General features: G+C 39.1%; 1 protein-coding gene across 3 annotated transcripts in view; it reads left to right on the top strand.

Moving 5' to 3' along the window:
* The window catches only part of LOC126184361 (RNA-binding protein Ro60-like), a 128,604-nt gene that overhangs the window by 53,259 nt on the left and 55,549 nt on the right, over nucleotides 1–19,796 (top strand). For all 3 annotated transcript variants that reach the window (XM_049926744.1, XM_049926742.1, XM_049926743.1), the window contains 2 exons: nucleotides 5,732–5,943; nucleotides 11,397–11,602. In XM_049926744.1, the coding sequence (XP_049782701.1) occupies nucleotides 5,732–5,943; nucleotides 11,397–11,602 (418 nt within the window). The remainder of the gene's footprint in view (nucleotides 1–5,731; nucleotides 5,944–11,396; nucleotides 11,603–19,796) is intronic.

Below are 19,796 nucleotides of genomic sequence, written 5' to 3'. Positions count from 1 at the left end.
GTGTGCACTGTGATGAGCCTGCTTTAGTGCTTGTAAGGTCCTTCATATATTTGATAAGATATTTGATGACCATATATTATATCCAGACATACCTTATTCTTGTTTAATACTCTTCAGCAGCAGTTGGCAGATGACTCTTATCCTACTACGTTTTTATATAATCTGATGATGCTTTGAGAGCAAAATGCATCATTGTTATTAATAAAAACAAATTTGCAACTGAGGCTGTTTTTATTGAAAAATGTTCATAACTTTTTTGCTGCATCGGACAGCCAAAATGAAGTAGAACCAACATTAACATCGCCAAAGTCTCCCTTCCAGTGGGGAAAAAATTCACCATTTTCTGCCTGACGCACTTGTAATTACTGTCTGTGAGAGATGCCACCTCATGTTGAAACCATCACATTTTTGTTGCTGCCTGGTTAGAATGTTCCGTTAATGAATCCAGGTTTAACACGTATAACAGTGCCATTCTTCTTGAAATGTTCCATTTTTAAATCTTTTGAGTGTGCCTTTGCACCACAAGGAACATTACGCTGTTCATTCCTCTGTCAGGAAGGGTTATATCCTTAAGGGGGAAAAAAAACAACAGTATTGTCTTGCAGAATGATGTGCAAATATACCTAAGGATTACCTTATCTGATGAGAGGACATACACTGATCTTTCTCTTCAAATCCCCACAATCAGCAGCAGTACTCTAGTATGCTCAATGAAGATTCACCTGAGTTGGGTGAGGCTAATGCTACCACTCTGAATAGCTCATTTATAGTAGAAAAATATGTATAATCTTCTCACAACACTATAGAAATTTTCTTAGATCACTGTTAGCCGTTGAGAAAGAATCTGTCCAAAACTGCTTATCAGGTTTGCTCTTTCACTAGATCTTTTGATGAATGAATGACTGACAAAACTGATAAGAGCAGTTCAATCCCTTGGCTGCAATTTGTCTATGAACAGCTCCAAGATACAGAGAAGGAAGAATTAAAGTGTCTAACTGGAGCCCTTTAGAAGACTTTCCTATTACCCCTGGTACAGTATGTTTGTTGTAAATATAACTGTCTGATTAGGAATACAACGGAGATTACCGAAGAGTTAATTTTAAATTAAATAAACATTAACAGTTACTGCATGTATAATAAACAGTGTGATTCGTTTGCACATATAACTGCATTACAAAAATTAGCATAAGCATTTTTCTTCTAAATTATCCTTAAATGTACTAACATAGTGTTTTATTTAAGGTGGAAAAATATTATGCTCAAGTCAGCAGCTTTTGATGTACAGGCAGTTAGAAAGTTATTTCCAGTTTTGTAAAATTTTAAATATTGTGTACCAGTTGCTGCAGAGCATATTTGATAGCTTCATGCAGTTGGTAAAATGGAAATGCTGTGTTGCTCCCCATCGGGTAGGTTGTTCGCCTGGTGCAAGTCTTTTGAGTTGACGCCACTTCGGTGACTTGCATGCCAATGGGGACGAAATGGTAATGATAAGGACAACACAATACCCAGTCCCTGAACAGAGAAAATCTCCGACCCACCCAGGAATCAAACCCAGGCCGTTAGGTATGACATTCCATTGCACTGACCACTCAACTACCAGTGGCAGACATGCAGTTGGTAATAGTATACTTTGAAAATTGTCACACTTAGGATTATTTTGTTTCCTCTGTCAGAATCAATGACTTAAGTAGCTCACCTGTAATTCTAAATTGGTGAGAAGTTGACTTCTCATTTCAACGCACTCTCTAGCCAACCATGCAGTTAAGTGTTACCTAACAAACAACATTATAATCTTCCTCACAGAGTAGGAATGAGGAATGAGTTGTTAAGAAACCTAACAACACTGGGATGACAGTGAAGTAACTTGGTTGCTTTCTCAGCAGAGTTTTGAAATTCAGGACTCTTTTTGGCCTCTTCTCATACATTTTTTATCAGTTTGATCCAGAAGACTTGCATAGTATTTTCTAGCTATTATTTTCACATCATAAAACTAACAATAAATTAGTATACAGAGTTGTTGAATTTTGTTTAAAACCGTCCAAATGTCTTTCTTGGGGCCTTAGTCTCGCTTCAATGTGGGGTCGGCCATGTTACTATCGATTTGGCAGTGTTAGTTACAGAGGGTGGCCAGATACCCTTCCTGCCACCACCCCGAATGCCCAGGGACGGATTTAGTGAACCCCAACTGTCTGCGTCTAGTGTAAGCCATGTAATAGTGTGAACATTTTCAAACATCTTTGAGCCATGTAACTGAGGCAGAACTTAGGGACCATCTTGGTATTCATCAAGCAGGATGTGGAAAACCGCCTAAAAACCACATCCAGGATGGCCAGCAAACCGGCTCTCGTTATTAATCCGCCAGGCGGATTCGATCCGGGGCCGGCGCACCTACCTGAGTCCAGGAAGCAGCGCATTAGTGCTCTCGACTACCCTGGCGGGTTTTAAAACCACCCAAATATTGCCGAGAAACTTGTTTTCATATTGGTTTTTGTTAGAATTCAACAAATGTCTGTCCTGTAGCCATCTAAATTTGGTTTTGTTACTAGTTTGTTAAGCAAGCAACTCTCCTTAACCGTCAAAGAGCAGTAAAACTGTTTGAGTTGTGAAAAAATAAAGCTTTTTGCCCAAGATGGGTTTCCCTTGACTTGGAGTACAGGGTGGCTTGTAGGAGAGGCGACATTGCACAAAGACTACAAATTTACATCTACATGATTACTCTGCAATTCACATTTAAGTACTTGGCAGTAGAAATATTGATGAACAAAAACGGACATAAAAAACTCACCCATAAATTCTACTGTGAAATAATTATTAATTTTTTAATAGCCTACTCTCCAAAGAGAAACTGCTAAACATTTATTAAATACGGGATTGAGCATTGAGCATTTTGTCAGTGCTTTAACTTTAGATTTCCACAGAAAACTGTAAGTATTAAAAGGACGGCTTGTTACACTAACTAGATCACAACAAGGATAAGTAGTTCCCATAAAGTATGTGATGTGCACAATATTCAAATAGGCCATTACATCAAAAGGTTTACCACAAAAACATACTATTGTATTAAATAATTTTGTCACGTTATAACAACATTCAAGTTCAAATCCAAAAGCTAGGTTGTCAATGAATTACAACATTTAGCTCTGGAAAACATGTTTATTATGAACACCAATGTGATAACCTGATTTCCTGGAATGAGAGTGTTGCTATTTATAGAAACATTGAATATTCCAAAATATACAAACATAAGACATTTCGAGAACCTTCCAGAAATGCAAAACAATAAATAAAAGAATAATTACTGGTGGTTGGATTTGAACTGGTGACCCAAAGCACACCAGCCAGCAATGCTAACCACTATGCCACACTGCATGCACCACAGCTCACAGCAATGCTTTTGCTCTTGGAGAAACAGTATTCCATTATTTCAGAAGTTCTCATTGGAGCTGATTACAGCACCCTGGATGTAAATCCTGTCAGTGTTCCTCTTTATGGCAACACTGACACAGCCTCACATTCTGGTTGTGTTGTCACATCCTCTTCACTATCATGAGCAATGGAGGTAACCTCTCCCATTAAAGCTTTACAATTGTCAACTGAGTCTTCAGTTTCCTTGAATGAGACGCCGCATCATTGATCTGCGCCTCAGGACTGTAGTAGGGCTTCATATGGAGGACACGGATGATGTCTCTGTGCTTTTGTCTTGATGCAGTGTTATAATCCTTGACTTTGTATGTTGTATGTTACGTTTAACAAATGATGGATATGATACAGCCCAAAGTAATGCTTTAGTAACTGTTCTGATAGTCCCACTTTCCCCAAACTGTAAACAATCCATACAAAGTTCCTGGGCTGTATCTCACTGGCTGGTGCTTCGTGTTATAGCGCTCTTGGTCTGACAGCCTGAAGCATGCCATCTAGCAACCCAAACTGCTTTGTCACATTGCATGCACCACAGCTCACAATCATATTATAAGACTTCATAAAAGAAAGCAAAACAGTGATTTCATAGCTTATAAAAAAGCAAAACTGTTGATATAACAAATATTTTATAACTACTTTTCTGCCATTGAGAAAACTACCTAAGAATATAATTTTAAAGTGAAACGTGTTCGTAGGCAGTATGGAACAAAATCGTGTCCCAGATCAATGTTTAAACTAACACTGCCACCAGAGGTGATCTTTCATGTACTATGTGAACTGAAAAACAATTCATTCATCATGGTTCATTGATTGGTTGATTTGGGGGAAGGAGACCAAACTGCGAGGTCATAGGTCTCATCAGATTAGGGAGGGATGGGGAAGGAAGTCGGCCATGCCCTTTCAAAGGAACCATCCTGGCATTTGCCTGAAGCAGTTTAAGAAAATCACAGAAAACCTAAATCAGGATGGCCTGATGTGGGATTGAACCGTCATCCTCCCAAATGTGAGTCCAGTGTGCTAACCACTGCACCACTTCGCTCAGTCATTCAGCATGTGTTGATGACATTGATGTGATAATTTTGAAGAACTGTGCTTAGAATAGAATGTAACAAAATATTACTGCAATTGTAAAACTCTTCACTGCAAGCAGATCTTTTCTTGAGCCATTGAAAATGTCTAAAATCATTCCTATTTACAGGAGGACACTGTTAATTACTATCATTTATTTGGTATTGCAGTATTACGTTTAATGTTTTAGAGAATATTAAGTATAAAAACTGATTTTGTTTATGCATAAGAGTGATATACTATCTGTATCAGCATGTATTCAGAAGTGCAGGATCATGAGACAGTATCTACAAATGCCTCAACAGTACCTTAAATCGGACTGACAAAAATTAACAAAAGGAATTTTTTCCAAAAGGCTTTTTATGTGGTTTATTACAAAAGTTATGTCCCTAAAAGAGAACATAATTGTATGTAGAGCCTCACTAAAAGTGAATCAGTTTATTTCTTAGCAATAAAGTACACTTGGCATCAGTTATGTTCCTTTAAGTGTAAACATTTTTAGTTAGCCATTTTTACCGTAACTGTTATTGATATTGAATGAAACAAGTTTACTGTTACCAGTTTATTTATTTCCATGTGTGTTTCGGAGGCTAACTGATCAGATTGCAAAGCAGTAACTGAATTTATGTAAAGAGGAATATGCAGTCGAGTGTGGGGTGCTCTGTATATGCGAGTGTGAATGTGGATGCATGAAAGACTGTCTTCTTCATTGAGCATACAAAAGCTTTCGATAGTGGAGAGTCATGGCAATCTGTAAATTTTCACAAATCAACTAAATAGTTGGGCACACCATAATCTGCCAATTATAAATAACAGAAGTAATGTGAGTGTAAATTTTCATATGCATCAGAATAAGAATCCACATAAACCTGTTGTTTTAATGAATGATGTGTCAGTGTAAAGCAGCTCGAAAATTTAATTCTTAGGTTTGTGGTTGCAATATGACCTGCAGTGGATTAAACTGGAAGAGTGTATTAACACTGAAACCAACCAACCAGTGTGGAAGCACTTACGTGTTTATATGCTAGCATTGAGCCCAAAACATCTTTTGCCTAGCTGTTCGTATTGGTATATTTTACAAAAATGGAATAAATTTTGCAATCTTAAAATTATTTGTTCCAGATTGTGTTGTCTGTCATGTGAAAGTATTTGTTTAAAACAGTTAGTGACATTTATTTATACATTAGAATTAATTTTGGTTTGGTAACATATGTCATTTATGTCACCTTGTTTCTTTGTTTAGCCCAAAATGCTGTCATCAGTTATGTGATAAATGGTATTGAGACAGCTCAGAAATTATTTAATGATAAGCCAGAGGCACAAGCAATAATTGAGTACCTGAAAAATGTTGAGAATCTTAAACATAGCACAAATTCCACTACAGCATCATTACTTATATCAGCACATTCATTTTCATTTGAGTGTGTGCCATCAGGCCTCTATAGATCGAAAGAAGTGAGTATTTGATGATACGTCAGTATGTTTAAATTAAATAATGAACAAGTAAGTTTAATTATGGGACTGAAGTTCTTTAACGTGGCATCATATTTGTTAAGATTTGCATGATTTCATTATATGAAAGCAGTTTTTCTGCTGGTAGCATTATCTTTTATTGAAACAAGTGCGGTTGATAAAACTGTTCTTGCTTCATATGTTGCTTTGGTGAAATTTTGGAACAAGGCCAGCATTTTTTGTGGTAAGTATGAAGAGGAGTAGTAGTAGTAGTAGTAGTAGCAGTAGCAGTAGCAGCAGTAGCAGTAGCAGTAGCAGCCTGTTTGATGGAAAGTATTGCAGTCTGTAGCCAAAGACCTTTGTGATCCCATTCCTAAAGCTGAGAAAGACTTCTTTCTTTTAAAGCTCATTACTTTCATAAAATGCATGGGGAAGACTTGGAGATGAATGAACTCTTATCTAATATGGGTTCTGCAAACTAAATGACTGATCATCTACTTCCATAGTGCATTCTGGAGTTAATGTTCAACACTTGATTACCCATCCCAGTAGTAGTTATAGCATAAATGTTTGCGTTGCAGTAAATATCATGACAACAATAAAGTTTTGTTCCATGTATGGTGAACTGTGTGACTTTACTGTACACAGACGAGATCTAAACGAGGGTCAGTGCTAGATGTTCAGTCATATTTTCTAGCCATAACTTTTGTATTTGCATTCCTGTCAAATGTACACTAAAATGCAGAAATGTATGCAATCTATACAAATTTACATTGAAGTGCAGAGGTTTGTGTGTTTTGGGACATTGGGGCAGATGAAGGTTCACCTAAATAATAAGTATCACATCTGGTCTGATTTTTTGAATTCCTTGCAGGGTGTCATACAGATATACCTGGCAGAGAAAGTTGTACTATACAGTTAGATCACTGTTACACATTTATAATGACTAGAAAACTAATACTCATTCTGATGGATACCAGGTATGTGGTGGTTGGTGGTAAAAGGGAAGGATTTAGTTCACTCACTGGTCAAAGAGGCATATGAGTGCGTTATTTTAGCAATATATACCATCCCGCTGAATCAATCTCCATGCTTTAGTGAGGGAGGTTCATTTTGTCAGTGGGAACTGGAGTGGCTGAATGTACACACAAATTTGTAATATACCCAACTGTCGGGTTCTTCAGAACCTCCTACCAACCTCAGGTGGAAAGAAGCCACCCTAACAAGACTGAGAATAGGGTATTACCCACAAAAAAAGCATTCCTGCATTCTACAACAAGACTGACTAGCTTGTGATGCTTGTAGTGCAGTAGTTTTTATGCCATTTTTTAAGTAACTACAGTTTACATATTGGCAAGATGCTATTGTCTGTTTTAATACAGGATGTGCCCTCTATATGGGTGGAGAAGTGGTTGTGGTGCAGATAAGGTTCTGTGTAGCAACAGAAGGGTAGATTTTTTTTATGTATTGCAGCAGGGTTGCTGACTAGTCCAGGCAACCAGTCAGTTAGCCCCCCCCCCTTTTTTTAAGCAGTTATATTTCATCTTCCTCCTCCTCCTCCTCCTCCTCCTCCTCCTTCTTCTCAGGAATGAATTTGGATATGGTGTTGTAGTTCCTTTTTCGTGCATGATGTGTGTTGTATTTCTTTTTTCATGCATGTTGTCTGTTTTATATTTTAAATATCTTGTAGATCTGACGATTTTAGCAAGAACACTGGTAAACTTTGATTTTGTCCATAATGAATACAAGGTCATAGTTGTTACAATCAATGTTAAAATGTCGGTAGTTGGTTGATCCAACATTGTAACATTGACACTGATAAAATTGTTGAGCATCCAGAAACAATAAGCCAACCAATGACACTTGAGCTGGCACAGATGTGTTTTGTTAATATAATCTAATTCAGTGTTGTTATTCTGGATTTTTATCTGGTTTACCTATCTTACCTAAGTTTTGTTGTGTCTTCTCATGCTACTTAGCTTAATATGAGGATCACTTGTCAGTCACTGCTCTTCCGTCAAAAATAGATGACTGGGTCACAGATAAGCAGTTTTGACAACAAAACTGTATAAAACAGAATTGTTATCTGTATCATAAAAATTTGATATTTTGTATAGTAGTAAAATGTTAAAGAAACTTGACCAATTCTTGAGCAAGTGTATTGTTAGAACATAAATTTTGTTTAAGTATAAAATAACTCTTATTTAAGTCAGAACTCATGCAATCCACATGCACAGTTCTGCTGATGACAATTAAAAAATTGTTTGTAACTTCAAACAGTTCTTTCTGCAAAGGTGAGTTTGTAAAAAAGGATGGTTACACTTTCTCACAGACATTGGGGCTATTAGAGACTGAACACAAACATCACTTGGACGAGGATGGAAAACCACTGACTAATGTCTTTTTTAAAGACTTGTCTTGGATTTAGGGAAACCACAGGAAACATAAACTCTTTTTTCTCAACCTTATTTCAGAAACTTGTACATCTTTTAGGCAATTAATGACTGCGAGAATGTTAGTCTTTTGTTGTTTGCCCCACAACTATGTTACTGAGCATTCTTAAGCTGCTTTCACACTTGCCGTTTAGTCACATAATTGATTTGCTGAAATGTGTGACTACCATGTGATTGGACTGCTAGGCATGCAATCAATCTGCATTACTGAATCTCTATGGCAAGAGCTATGTACTTGCACAAGACAGATGCAGAATGAATTCTGATGAGAAACTGTTGCTTTTTGCAGTTTTACTGAAAATAAAATAGAAAAATGTACAGTGCAATGAAAGTATTGGAATCATTCATTCATAATAACCTGTGAAAAACATGGGAATGCTTTTACTGACTGGTATCCAGAAGTGACTCAAGTCTCACCCTCGCAGCCTTACTTCGTTTGGTGCCTTTTTCATACTTTCTGAATTTTACAGAAGCCATTTGTCCACAATGTACTGTATTTACCTGATGTAAGACAAAGTTTTTTCCCAAATTCATCATTCAAAAAATACAGGGTCGCCTTATATTAACAGATTAAATTGTTGCTGCTGAGGTCAGCATTTGTGCATTTTAGTAGTGTGTATAGGAGTAGTCTTACATTTATAGTGGTCGTCATACATTTAGAGAAGAAGCTTCGGCTGTTGAGGTCATGTGCAGATTTATTTTGAAGATCTCTGAAGGACAGGGCTCAGCAAACGATACGTTCCAATAGGCTCAATATTTCCCTGCACACTGAAGCATTTGATACAATATAGACGTTATGTGACACTGACTTGCGCAGCATTAGTGCAAGAGATACACAAGAAAGTATGGACTTGCCACCACAACAGTCTATAGCTCTGTTTCAAATTTGGAATTTTTGTGAAACGTAGGAGGAAATAGCATTAAATTCTACCATCTTACAAACTTTTGTTGTGTTTGAACAGATTTGCAATAAACATTCTCATACATGTATGGATACTGTATACAAACAATAATGCCACTTTTTAAATAAAGGTAACATTCAAAAACAGAAATGTTGTACTTAAAAAAAGTGATTCAGAACCCATACCAATGTTTTATTTGGATATGAGCTTTAGAACATGATGGTGACATCCAATTGAAACAAGAAGGAAAATTAATCCAGACTGAAATGTCTAACAAAGGAAATAAATCATATTAACTGACTGTAATTGTTATTGGGAGAATAAATTACAGTGGCAAAACTTGTGGTGGAGATAGTACCAACAGACATCACTAAATCACTGGACGAGTAAAAGCTTGAGAGAACGGAACTGATTTGTAATTGTGATCTTTTATTTATGTGGTAGTTGGTATTGTTGCATATGACCTGCACATTAGAAGGTATTGCAGTCTGTTTTTCACATTTGCTCAAGCTCAGTGCTATGAAAGGTTTGGATGGGGAACAGTGACAAGAGCTCAGGTGAAAGCTATGGTGATTTGAGGGGAGCACTGAGCGAACAGCAACTTTTGTCATGTTGCCAACCATAGGAATCTATACCACATATTTTGGCTTCTTATTAACATCTGCCAGATTTAAACTGCAATTTGCCTGAATCCATTTGTTGTTAAAACTGAATTGACTTTGAAGTTGGGGAAAATATTCAACAATAGTATTCTTTTCTGCAGGAGATGGTAAAAGTCTAAATACGGGCCAGTGGCATGCTTATGTGTTTCTTGCTGCAATGTTGTCAACACTGTGACGAATATCAGAAATGAAAGGGAGGTGTGTCAGCTGGTTCTACACAGCCAATGAGAGAGCAGCAGGCAGGTAATACGTTTGGAAGCAAGATACATTCAACCAGTCCCATGTCAGTATAGAAGAGAAATCCGATATTTATTCTCAGGCCCCACCATAACGACAGCCTCAGAAATAGCAATATTCAGAAGAAACACACAAATATTTGTGACAATGAAGGCATAAATTTCACTGCTGTGCTATTAGGATGATGATGATGATGATGATGATGATGATGATGATGATGATGATGATGACTAAAAATAGTGATCCCACAAACTACAGGGTTAATAAACAAAAAGGTAGGATAGGAAATGGTCTGAAAATTAATGTAAACCAACTTTTTTATTTATTTTATTTCTCCTAGTTTTATCAACATGTAGACAATAAATGACATAAGTTTAGAATAGGAACAATGTTGACTTTTTGGCAGATACTTTGTCAATAGAACTGTAATTTTGATTAGTCATAATATGTTAAAAATAAATTTTTCTCAAGGAGCCTATTAAAAAGGGGGGGGGGGGGGGGGGAGAAGTCTTTTATATTCAGGTCATCTTATACTGAGGTTAATACAGTTTTTCCTTAAAGATTGCTAATCCAGCAAGGTATGTGGCAGAACTTCTGTGAAGTGGGGAAATTAGGAAAGAAGTACTGACAGAAATAAACCAGTGAGGGTGATCATGAGTCATGCCCAGATAGCTCAGTTGACAGGAGCATTGTCCGTGAAAGACAAGGTTCTGGGGTCAAGTCCCAGTCTGGTGCAAGTTTTAATCTGCTAGGAAATTTCATAACCAACCTGTTCTCAGCCTGTTCATATCAGATGCTGAAATGTGGCTTTCTGATGACAGGTTATTCTTGTGGTAACCTTCACGAAGTCATCACCTATAGTCACCAAACAGACAAATTGTGTTCTTATAGCCCCAGAAAACAATGATGTTGCAGTTATTGCACTATTAAAAGAGTAGCTAAAACAGAAGATGCTGACTACATGTCGTATTCTGAACAATTCCTTGAATGCAGTTGTGGTATGGTGTTTGAACATGTTAAAATTGTACATTGAGCATCTGAATTGAACTGTGATGGGTATATTATGAAGGCATGTCTGTATTGTGTAAATTGATAAATTGACTTCGTTAACTAATGTGGGCATCATCAGTATTTTACAACTGAATTTGCCATTTAAACTTGATCACACAGTTTGATCTACAGGTCTTGTTGAACATTTACAGATTTGGCATGTGTTAATACCAAAGATGTCTGTGGTGACCATATTGAAGGTTCTGCGACGTTTGTCAAGATATCGGTTACTTCGACGAAAGTCAGTGATTGTTCCACTTATTGTGGATCGTTTAAAGGAGGAAGAGGCCATTATAGAGGAGAAAGTACAGCCTGCGGAAATCTTGCTCTACTTAAAAAAGTATGAGTCGTCATCTAGGTAAGTCAGTAGTGTTAATTTTTTACCTATCATATATATTAATAAATTTAGAAGCAAAACTGAAAGCACCAAGAACATAGAGGGATCCATATTCTTAATCATCATATAGTGGGTACCTAGCGTATAGTAACATAGATAATGAGAAATAAGGACTTAACTCTAACACAAAAATCACTTATGTGATAAATTGTGAATAACTGGAATGGTTCATGCATAGTGTGATTGTTTCATGCTTCTGTTTATCCAAGTAACTTTTAATAAAATGTGAAGATTTAAAACTGATGTCCATATAATAATCAATTTGTTTCTTTCCATTTCAATGGAAATCAAAAGTGTATTGCAAGAATGAGATTGAAAAAATCTCTAAGAAATAATGTACTGGACAACCATGAACCATGACAGAGGAAATCTTTAATGAAGGACACCAAAAGTTGAGAGACTATCATTTATGAACTTTGTAGAGATAGTGGAGCTTCCTGGTCAAATACTTTATAACTTTGTGTCAAATGTTTCATTGGATAATTGTAATTAAAAGTTGCACACACACTTGATATCACATTTGCTCCTATTAATTTTAAGAGTGACTTGAAAATTCAGTTGTTGTTTGAGCATCTTAAGTGGAATTAAAGTGGTTTTGCTTGTTATTGTTGATGAGATATGGATAAATCAGAAAAGAAAACATTTTAGTGCAGTAGACTGGGAAGTATGAACAAACATCGGAGAACATAAAAGCAGCAAAGTTGATGGCCCTTTATTGTTTAATTTCCATTTTATCAATATGAATTTCTTATATTGATTTTAAAACAGATGAGTGGTGTACCATATTTTCAAAACATTTATGGTTTTCTGTAAAATTCAGATAAATTCACAGAAAATGTTATAGTGTACTTGATTCCATAATTGAAAAGAAAAAAAACTTCAAAAAATCTAGAGGGTATTATAATTTTTGTAGACCATGAAGCAAATAAGTCGACAGCTAAACCTAGAATTGTGTGAGTATAGCTCACTAGTCACCACAACCAATAAAACGTGTTTTTTTGTCAGTTTAAATTCATGTAAGGTGGAAGGATCTTCGAAACTTATTATAGTAACACACACAACTGAGAAAGTAAGTAACAATAACAACGCTTTAATGTAGAAACCGAAGAGATATTCTATACACCATCCTTGCACATTGCTAGGTCAGTACCAGATAGATAAACAGTGATCCACGAGCGGAGAGAAGTTAATGCATGGAACATTACAGAATGAGACAGAAGCTACTCCATTCCAGAGTTAAATACAAAAGCATTAGATGATGCTGTGTGGTGGCATTGGATGGCATACACACTCACCACTCTTGATGCACACCTGCCAGTGCTGTCTAAAAGTGCCACCGCTTGGTGTCCAAGCTTTGCCGCCATGCGCCAGTGCAGGCTGATTAAATAACATGTGACGGGCAGGCACCATGCGTCGTGATGAGCTTTGACAGAGGGTGAGGTGCCAGTATGATTCACATGATAACCACGGGTTACGGCAGTCCTCGCCTGTTGTCAGGGCACGTGTGAGCCAGTACCATCCCAGCATCCCTTCCCTGTTGTGGGGGATGGCGCTCCGTGCTCAGAAGTGCTTCTGTAGTGCCACCGGAGGGTGCTGTCTGTGCCACAAAGAGCTCTCTGTCAGCTTCCTTTGGAGAATAGATCCAGAAGTGACCCAGGCATGATGGTGCCACTGTGGGCAGATGCTCGTAGGAGATACGCCGGCTGCTGGGGGCACGGATGCTGATACTAGAATATGTGGAGGTATGCTGGGGATGGGGCGGGGGACGGCTCCTGATGAAGGGTCCATGTCTCCAGTGGCTGCTCTGTGTGCCCATCCATGTCCTGATTCTAATGAGCTGGTGGAGGATGAGTACTGCATAGTAGCATACAGGAGCAAAAACAGTGGAAGGGGCACAGAAAGAAGGCGGAGGCAATGAGGAGGTCCAGGTGCAGGAAGAGCAGATGAACTTGGAGGTGTTCATGGAGGCAGAGAAGGCAGGTTCCCCACTTGGTGATAGAGTTGATTGTGGTGTCATGTCACCAATCTGTCAGTCACCTGCAGCATAACGATATGCCAACGTCACTGGCTGCTGATGACTGCTGGGACCAGCACTCCCGGCAACCAAACACACATCCCGGACCGGAGTCCCAGGCATGTAACATGCTGTCAGAGGCCCCTTGTGCTGCCTCAGAGTAGAGGACAGGAGATTCAGCACTGTACATAGCTGGCAGCCGTGTAGGAGCTCCTCCAGGCTCTTCTTGCTCATAAGCGTGGACCTGTAGGAACTCTGAAAAGCATGTGAGGGCTTCATCCACAGAGGCATCATTACTTCTTCAGTTGCCTTTTAAAAGTGCAGATGAGGCATTCTGCCTCCATGTTCAATCTTGTATACTGTGGTAAGAACAAAAATTGTGAAAAGTCTGAGAGAGGAGTTGAGAACTGTTATCAGATACCTGGGTGTGGACCAGGTCTTCAGTGGAGGTCAGAGTAAAGTCCACACCATTGCATCCCCTGTAGTGGTGCAGCAGTTGACTATATAAGGGAAGCGGGAGTAGGCATTAATGGCGACCAACCAATAAGCATTTATGAAGGGCCTGGAGGATGGACACATTCCCACAGCTGTGGTGACTCAAGTCACGGCGAGTAACGTTGACAGGCAGAGGCCTGATGGTCGGCATGTGTAGAGCAAGCAGTTATTAAATGTTCAATCTCATTATCATGTCCAGGTCAGTAGACATGGTGGTGAATCAGCATCTTCCTGCAGGAGACGCCCACAGATCGTGATGCAGAAGGTGAAGAATGTCACAACTGAGAGCTGCTGGAATGAGAAACAGCATTTTTTTGTGAACAACAAAAGGACACTGTCGGAGAGCATTGGTCAGTGTTGTACTAAAAATTAATTGCAGACAAGATTGTATATACTGGGGGGGGGGGGGGGGGGGAAAGGTCACTTAGGCCACCATTGCTGAACGTTTCGTCACAATTGATGAGGAACAGGGTTAGAAGTGTCAGTGTGAGCGATGCAAGAACTGGTAGCAGGGAATCCATCCACAGTACTGCCAGCTTTCTTGTCGAGGTAAAAACAAAGTACTCTCTCTTCATTAAAACCAGGGTCAGGTCCCACTAACAGACCCAGGAGGGCACCTGTGTTTTAATGCTGTGCCATAGAATGAAAATGAATCTTGTAATTTTAACTAATAAGGAGCAGGGCCCACTGTTGCTGTCTGTGAGCTACCTTATATGCCAGGTGTGGCACAGGACTAAAGCAGGCATGTGATCAGTCACCAAGTGATAACACCATAGAGAAACACATGAAACTTCTTCATAGCATAAATGATAGCAAGAGACTTCTCTTCTGTTTGAAAATAATTATTCTATGCATCATTAAGCATCTTCATCACTAAAGCAATAGGCTGTTCTTAAACATCAGTATGATATTGAGACAAAATGGCTCCCATGCCATACTACAGTGTGTCTGTTGCAACCAAAAGCTGGAGTCCCATCTGATAGGTGGCCAAGCACAGGGCAGAATGGGAACCAGCAGGGGTCCACTCAAATGCTGCACCTTTCTTAAGCAGCTGATTTAGAGGCTAGGAAACTGAAGTTGCCTGCAGAAGGAACTTGTGGTAATAACATGACTTAGCCTAAGAATGCTTGAAGTTCTTCACATTCAAAGTGTGTGGGAAGATCGCAGTAGCCATGATGTGACTGTCAGTCAGCTGAATCCCCTGATGAGAAATAATATGTGCCAACTATTCTATAGAGAATTGGAAGAAATGTGATTTTCCAAATTGCACTTAAGACACATGTCACAAGATCTGAAACAAAAGGCAAAGGTTGCAAAACTGATCCCCGGTAGAGGAACCTGTAATACCTATGTGACTAAGATATCTGATACAACAAGGAATGTGTTGAGCAGGCAGTCCTAACAGGGGAACCTCCCCATCACACCCCCCTCAGATTTAGTTATAAGTTGGCACAGTGGATAGGCCTTGAAAAACTGAACACAGATCAGTCAAGAAAACAGGAAGAAATTGTGTGGAACTATGGAAAAAATAAGCAAAATATACAAACTGAGTAGTCCATGCGCAAGATAGGCAACATCAAGGAGAGTGTGAGCTCAGGAGTGCCGTGGTCCTGTGGTTAGCGTGAGCAGCTGCGGAATGAGAGATCCTTGGTTCAAGTCTTCCCTCGAGTGAAAGTTTACTTTTTTTATTTTCCCAGAGTTACAATCTGTTCGTTCGTTCATTGACGTCTCTGTCCACTGTAATAAGTTTAGTGTCTGTGTTTTGCGACCGCACTGCAAAACCGTGCGATTAGTAGATGAAAGGACGTGCCTCTTCAATGGGAGCCGAAAACATTTGATCACAAGGTCATAGGTCAACAGATTCCTCCACAGGAAAACATGTCTGATATAGAATATATGACACTGGTGAAGACATGTGCATCACATGACAGGAATATTTTGTCAAATGGGTAAAAAGATTCTTCTACCTTGCCCGATTTTTGTTTTCTTGTGGATGTGATAATCACTCCCAAAAAAGTGATGAAAACATAAGAGTTTGTCAGATAATAATTGTCTGAAAATAAAAGATTAAACTTTTCACTCGAGGGAAGACTTGAACCAAGGACTTCCCGTTCTGCAGCTGTTCACGCTAACCACGGAACCACGGTGCTCCTGAGCCCACACTATCCTTGATGTTGCCAATCTTGCCATGGACTACTCAGTTTGTATATTTTGCTTATTTTTTTTTCATAGTTCCACACAACTTCTTCCTGTTTTCTCGATTGATCTGTGTTCAGTTTTTCAGGCCCTATCCACTGGACCAACTTATAACTAAATCTGAGGCGGGTGCGATGGGAGGTTCCCTTGTAAGTAACGTTGAAAAATGGCAGGTGCATTTTAAACACCAAAAACCAATCGGTTGTAGCTGTAGATGGCATACTGAGTATTTGTAACAAGGAGGTGACGTGTTTCCTCATCAAGTGGCATCGATAAATACACTTCCAACAAATCTGGTTTGGAAAAATGTTGTCTACCCACAAGCTTCATCAGAAGTTCATCCGGGTAGAGGATGGAGTATGTATCAACCATGGACTGGAAGTTAAGTCACCATAAAGTCACCACAAAGACGCAGTTTGTGCATCTGCTTCTTGACCATGACATATGGTGTAGTCCACTGAGTGGGCAAAATTGGTTCCATGACACCATAAGCTGTCAATCCGTGTAATTCTTCCATCACTTGAGCATGAGGTGCAGGTGGTACGGGCCAGACACAGAAAAAATGGGGTTGGGTCATAGGTTTGAATGTAATGTGCTCTATGTAGTCAGAAGGTTACCAAGTCTGGGTGAAAAAAGTTACCAAGTCTGGGTGAAAAAAGGGCAGAATATTCTTTGCATAAATAATCCAACTCTTGATACGGTACAAGATGTGGCCCTAAATGAATGGAATCTGAGACCAAAAACCAAAATCCAGGGAAATTTCCAAACCAAAAAAATTTTCTGTAAATGCTGTGTTCACTACCAGAAATGTTACTGGCCGAGCCACCACTTTGTATGTTGTTTCTGCAGTAAACTGACCTAGAAGAAGAATTTGCTTTCTATTGTACAGTTACAATAGACAGCATGAAGTAGCTGACTGTGGAGTTCCCTAAGGAGTAGTAGAATTCAGGAGCGAGGCTGCTGCGCCAATATCCACCTGAAGACGTAAGAGTGTCTCATCGATATGTGCATCAGTGGACAGTTTGTTTGAAACAGTCGTAATATCTTCACACACATGACTAACACTGTAGATATCCATAGGTTGAGATGTGTGAAGCACTGTGGAAGGAGACCGAGTATTGCACACAGTTGCAATGTAATATTTCTTATAACATATATACAGCATGACACGCAACACTGTGGACAAGCTGGCCACTCTCATTGAACAAAACAAGGAGGACAGGAGCTTGTGGAAAATTTTCCACCATGGTAGTGTTTGTGCAGAACATAGCAGCAAAGCCGCAACCACCTCTTCTGAGGGCATGCAAGAACATGTATGCCTGTTGCTGCTAGAGTTGACTGTGGCTGTGTCGGCCCAAGAATCTAATTGATGGCCAGTGGGATGAGAAACTCCAAATGTTTGTGCTATCTTGAGTATTTCTTCTAAAGAGGGATCCTCAAATTGCAATGCCCTTTGTGGAACCTCTTTATCTGGGACTGCCCACATGACAGCACCTAAAACCATACTATCTGTGTAAGATTCCTGAGATTTACCCGTAACAGACCTACACCTGTGACTTAACCCCTGCAGTTGCACAGCCCAAATGTGATAGGATTGATGAGATTGCTTTGTGCACTGATAAAACTCCACTCTTACAGAAATAATGTGAGTATACTTGCAATTTAACAATGCAGCAAACAACACATTTTGTCAGATGATAGAGATTCCAGATCCTGAAGGGGGCCTCACTTCCCTAACAAGTGATGCATGTGCAGGGAGAATCCAGACACAAAAAGAGCTTTAATGGAGTCGGTGTCATTACCTCGAGGGCCATGAAGGATTGGCATTGATGTTTTTCGTGTGATTGCCAGTATTCGGCGATAGCAGAGTAGGCAGGGAACCGAGGTGGGTAGGCTGGTAAAGTCGGAGGTCCCGTTATCAGCCCCATCAAAACCCTGTCCAGCATGATCGTGTGTTCCTCTTGCTGCATTTCTATGTGACATTGATTTTCCATTTACTGTTGCTGTAACTTTTGTAGAATGACCTCCAAACATGCACATGCATAAATTGCCATTATTTTGCACAAAACACATGAAAAATGAACCTAACTCATCACTATTTTTGTGCTATCACTTAAAGGGTAGGAACCAAAACCATGCTCAATACATCATCCTGGTACTTTACCAGGTCAGTACCAGACAGACAAACAGTGATCCGTGAGCAGAGAGAGATAAGCTAGCTCACGAAACATTGCAGAATGAGACATAAGCACTCCACTTTGCGGTTAAATAGAAAAGCATTAGATGTTTCTGCGTGGTGGTGTAAGACAGTGGATGCGCGCACTGCTCTTGATGCATGCGTGTCAAATTGAACACTGCTGAGCACATGCAGTCAGTTGGTAGGTGTGTGGCCACAAGTCTCTTTGAAGTGTTTAAGGGGCAAATAGTATGTTTTGAGAAACTCTGATTTACGCCAACATTAAGCTACTTCTGGAGCTTATCAGATTTGTAACCAGTTTCCCCAAGATAAAAATTAACTTCTGTTTGAGATGGCCTGAGAAATTAAAGAATTATTTTATTATTTTGTTTATTTTAAAGTGACTTTAAGGATGAAGGCCACATGCTTCCAGTTGAGAAGTTAATAGTTGTAGGATTTTTCTCCTCTGGTATTCTCTGATGTCATCATCAACCATCAAAAATAGAGTTCATAGATTTACTTACTTGGAATGTGCTTCACTCACTCACTTACTTGATTTTTTCCCTGAATGCATATGCACTGATTTCTGTATCTTCCACAAAATAATTTCTACTTTCTTTAACTCTCTCCATCCAAGACAACAAAGCCACAATTCTGAGCACTGAGTTGCTATCAAAACACCAGAAAAGGAAAACTCCTACCTGTTGGTACACCCATAAATTCAGTTATTGTTGATGAAAATAAATGTTAGTGACTACTTGCTGATCCACATATGCACAGGAACATATCATTTTTGCATTTTTTCATGCATGTACTACTCTCAAATGTGTAGTGAGCTGCCTGTGATGTAATAGTTAAAGAGCATACAGTGCACTATCCAGTTCATTTATATGTACAACATTGACATACATATTAGTATGTGGCGCCTTTTTTGGCCTGATGACAGTGGCATTGCATCAGGCGATGGCTCCTAGAGGTACCTAAAGTGCGATGGAGCAGTCCTGATTCATGATCTCTAAGCTGCCACTTACAACTCCCAGAGATAGGTTGTATGTGGCTCCAAGGTGTCCCAATGTGCCCAATAGGGCTTAGATCAAGTGACCTGAGGATGCCACTCAAGCCGTGTCATGTCTTTGAAGTGTATATAAAACTATTATGACAGAATTTCAGAGTGATAGAGTTGTAAATTATCTTGCAAAAGGTAAAATTCACCTTGGAATGCTGTATCAGAGAAATGGGCACACATTACTGGACAGTACTGGTGATAGACAATG

Source organism: Schistocerca cancellata, chromosome 4 (assembly GCF_023864275.1).
Source record: "Schistocerca cancellata isolate TAMUIC-IGC-003103 chromosome 4, iqSchCanc2.1, whole genome shotgun sequence".
Lineage (NCBI taxonomy): Eukaryota > Metazoa > Arthropoda > Insecta > Orthoptera > Acrididae > Schistocerca > Schistocerca cancellata.
Note: the sequence above shows the minus strand (reverse complement) of the source record. Positions and strands in the feature narration are given on the sequence as shown.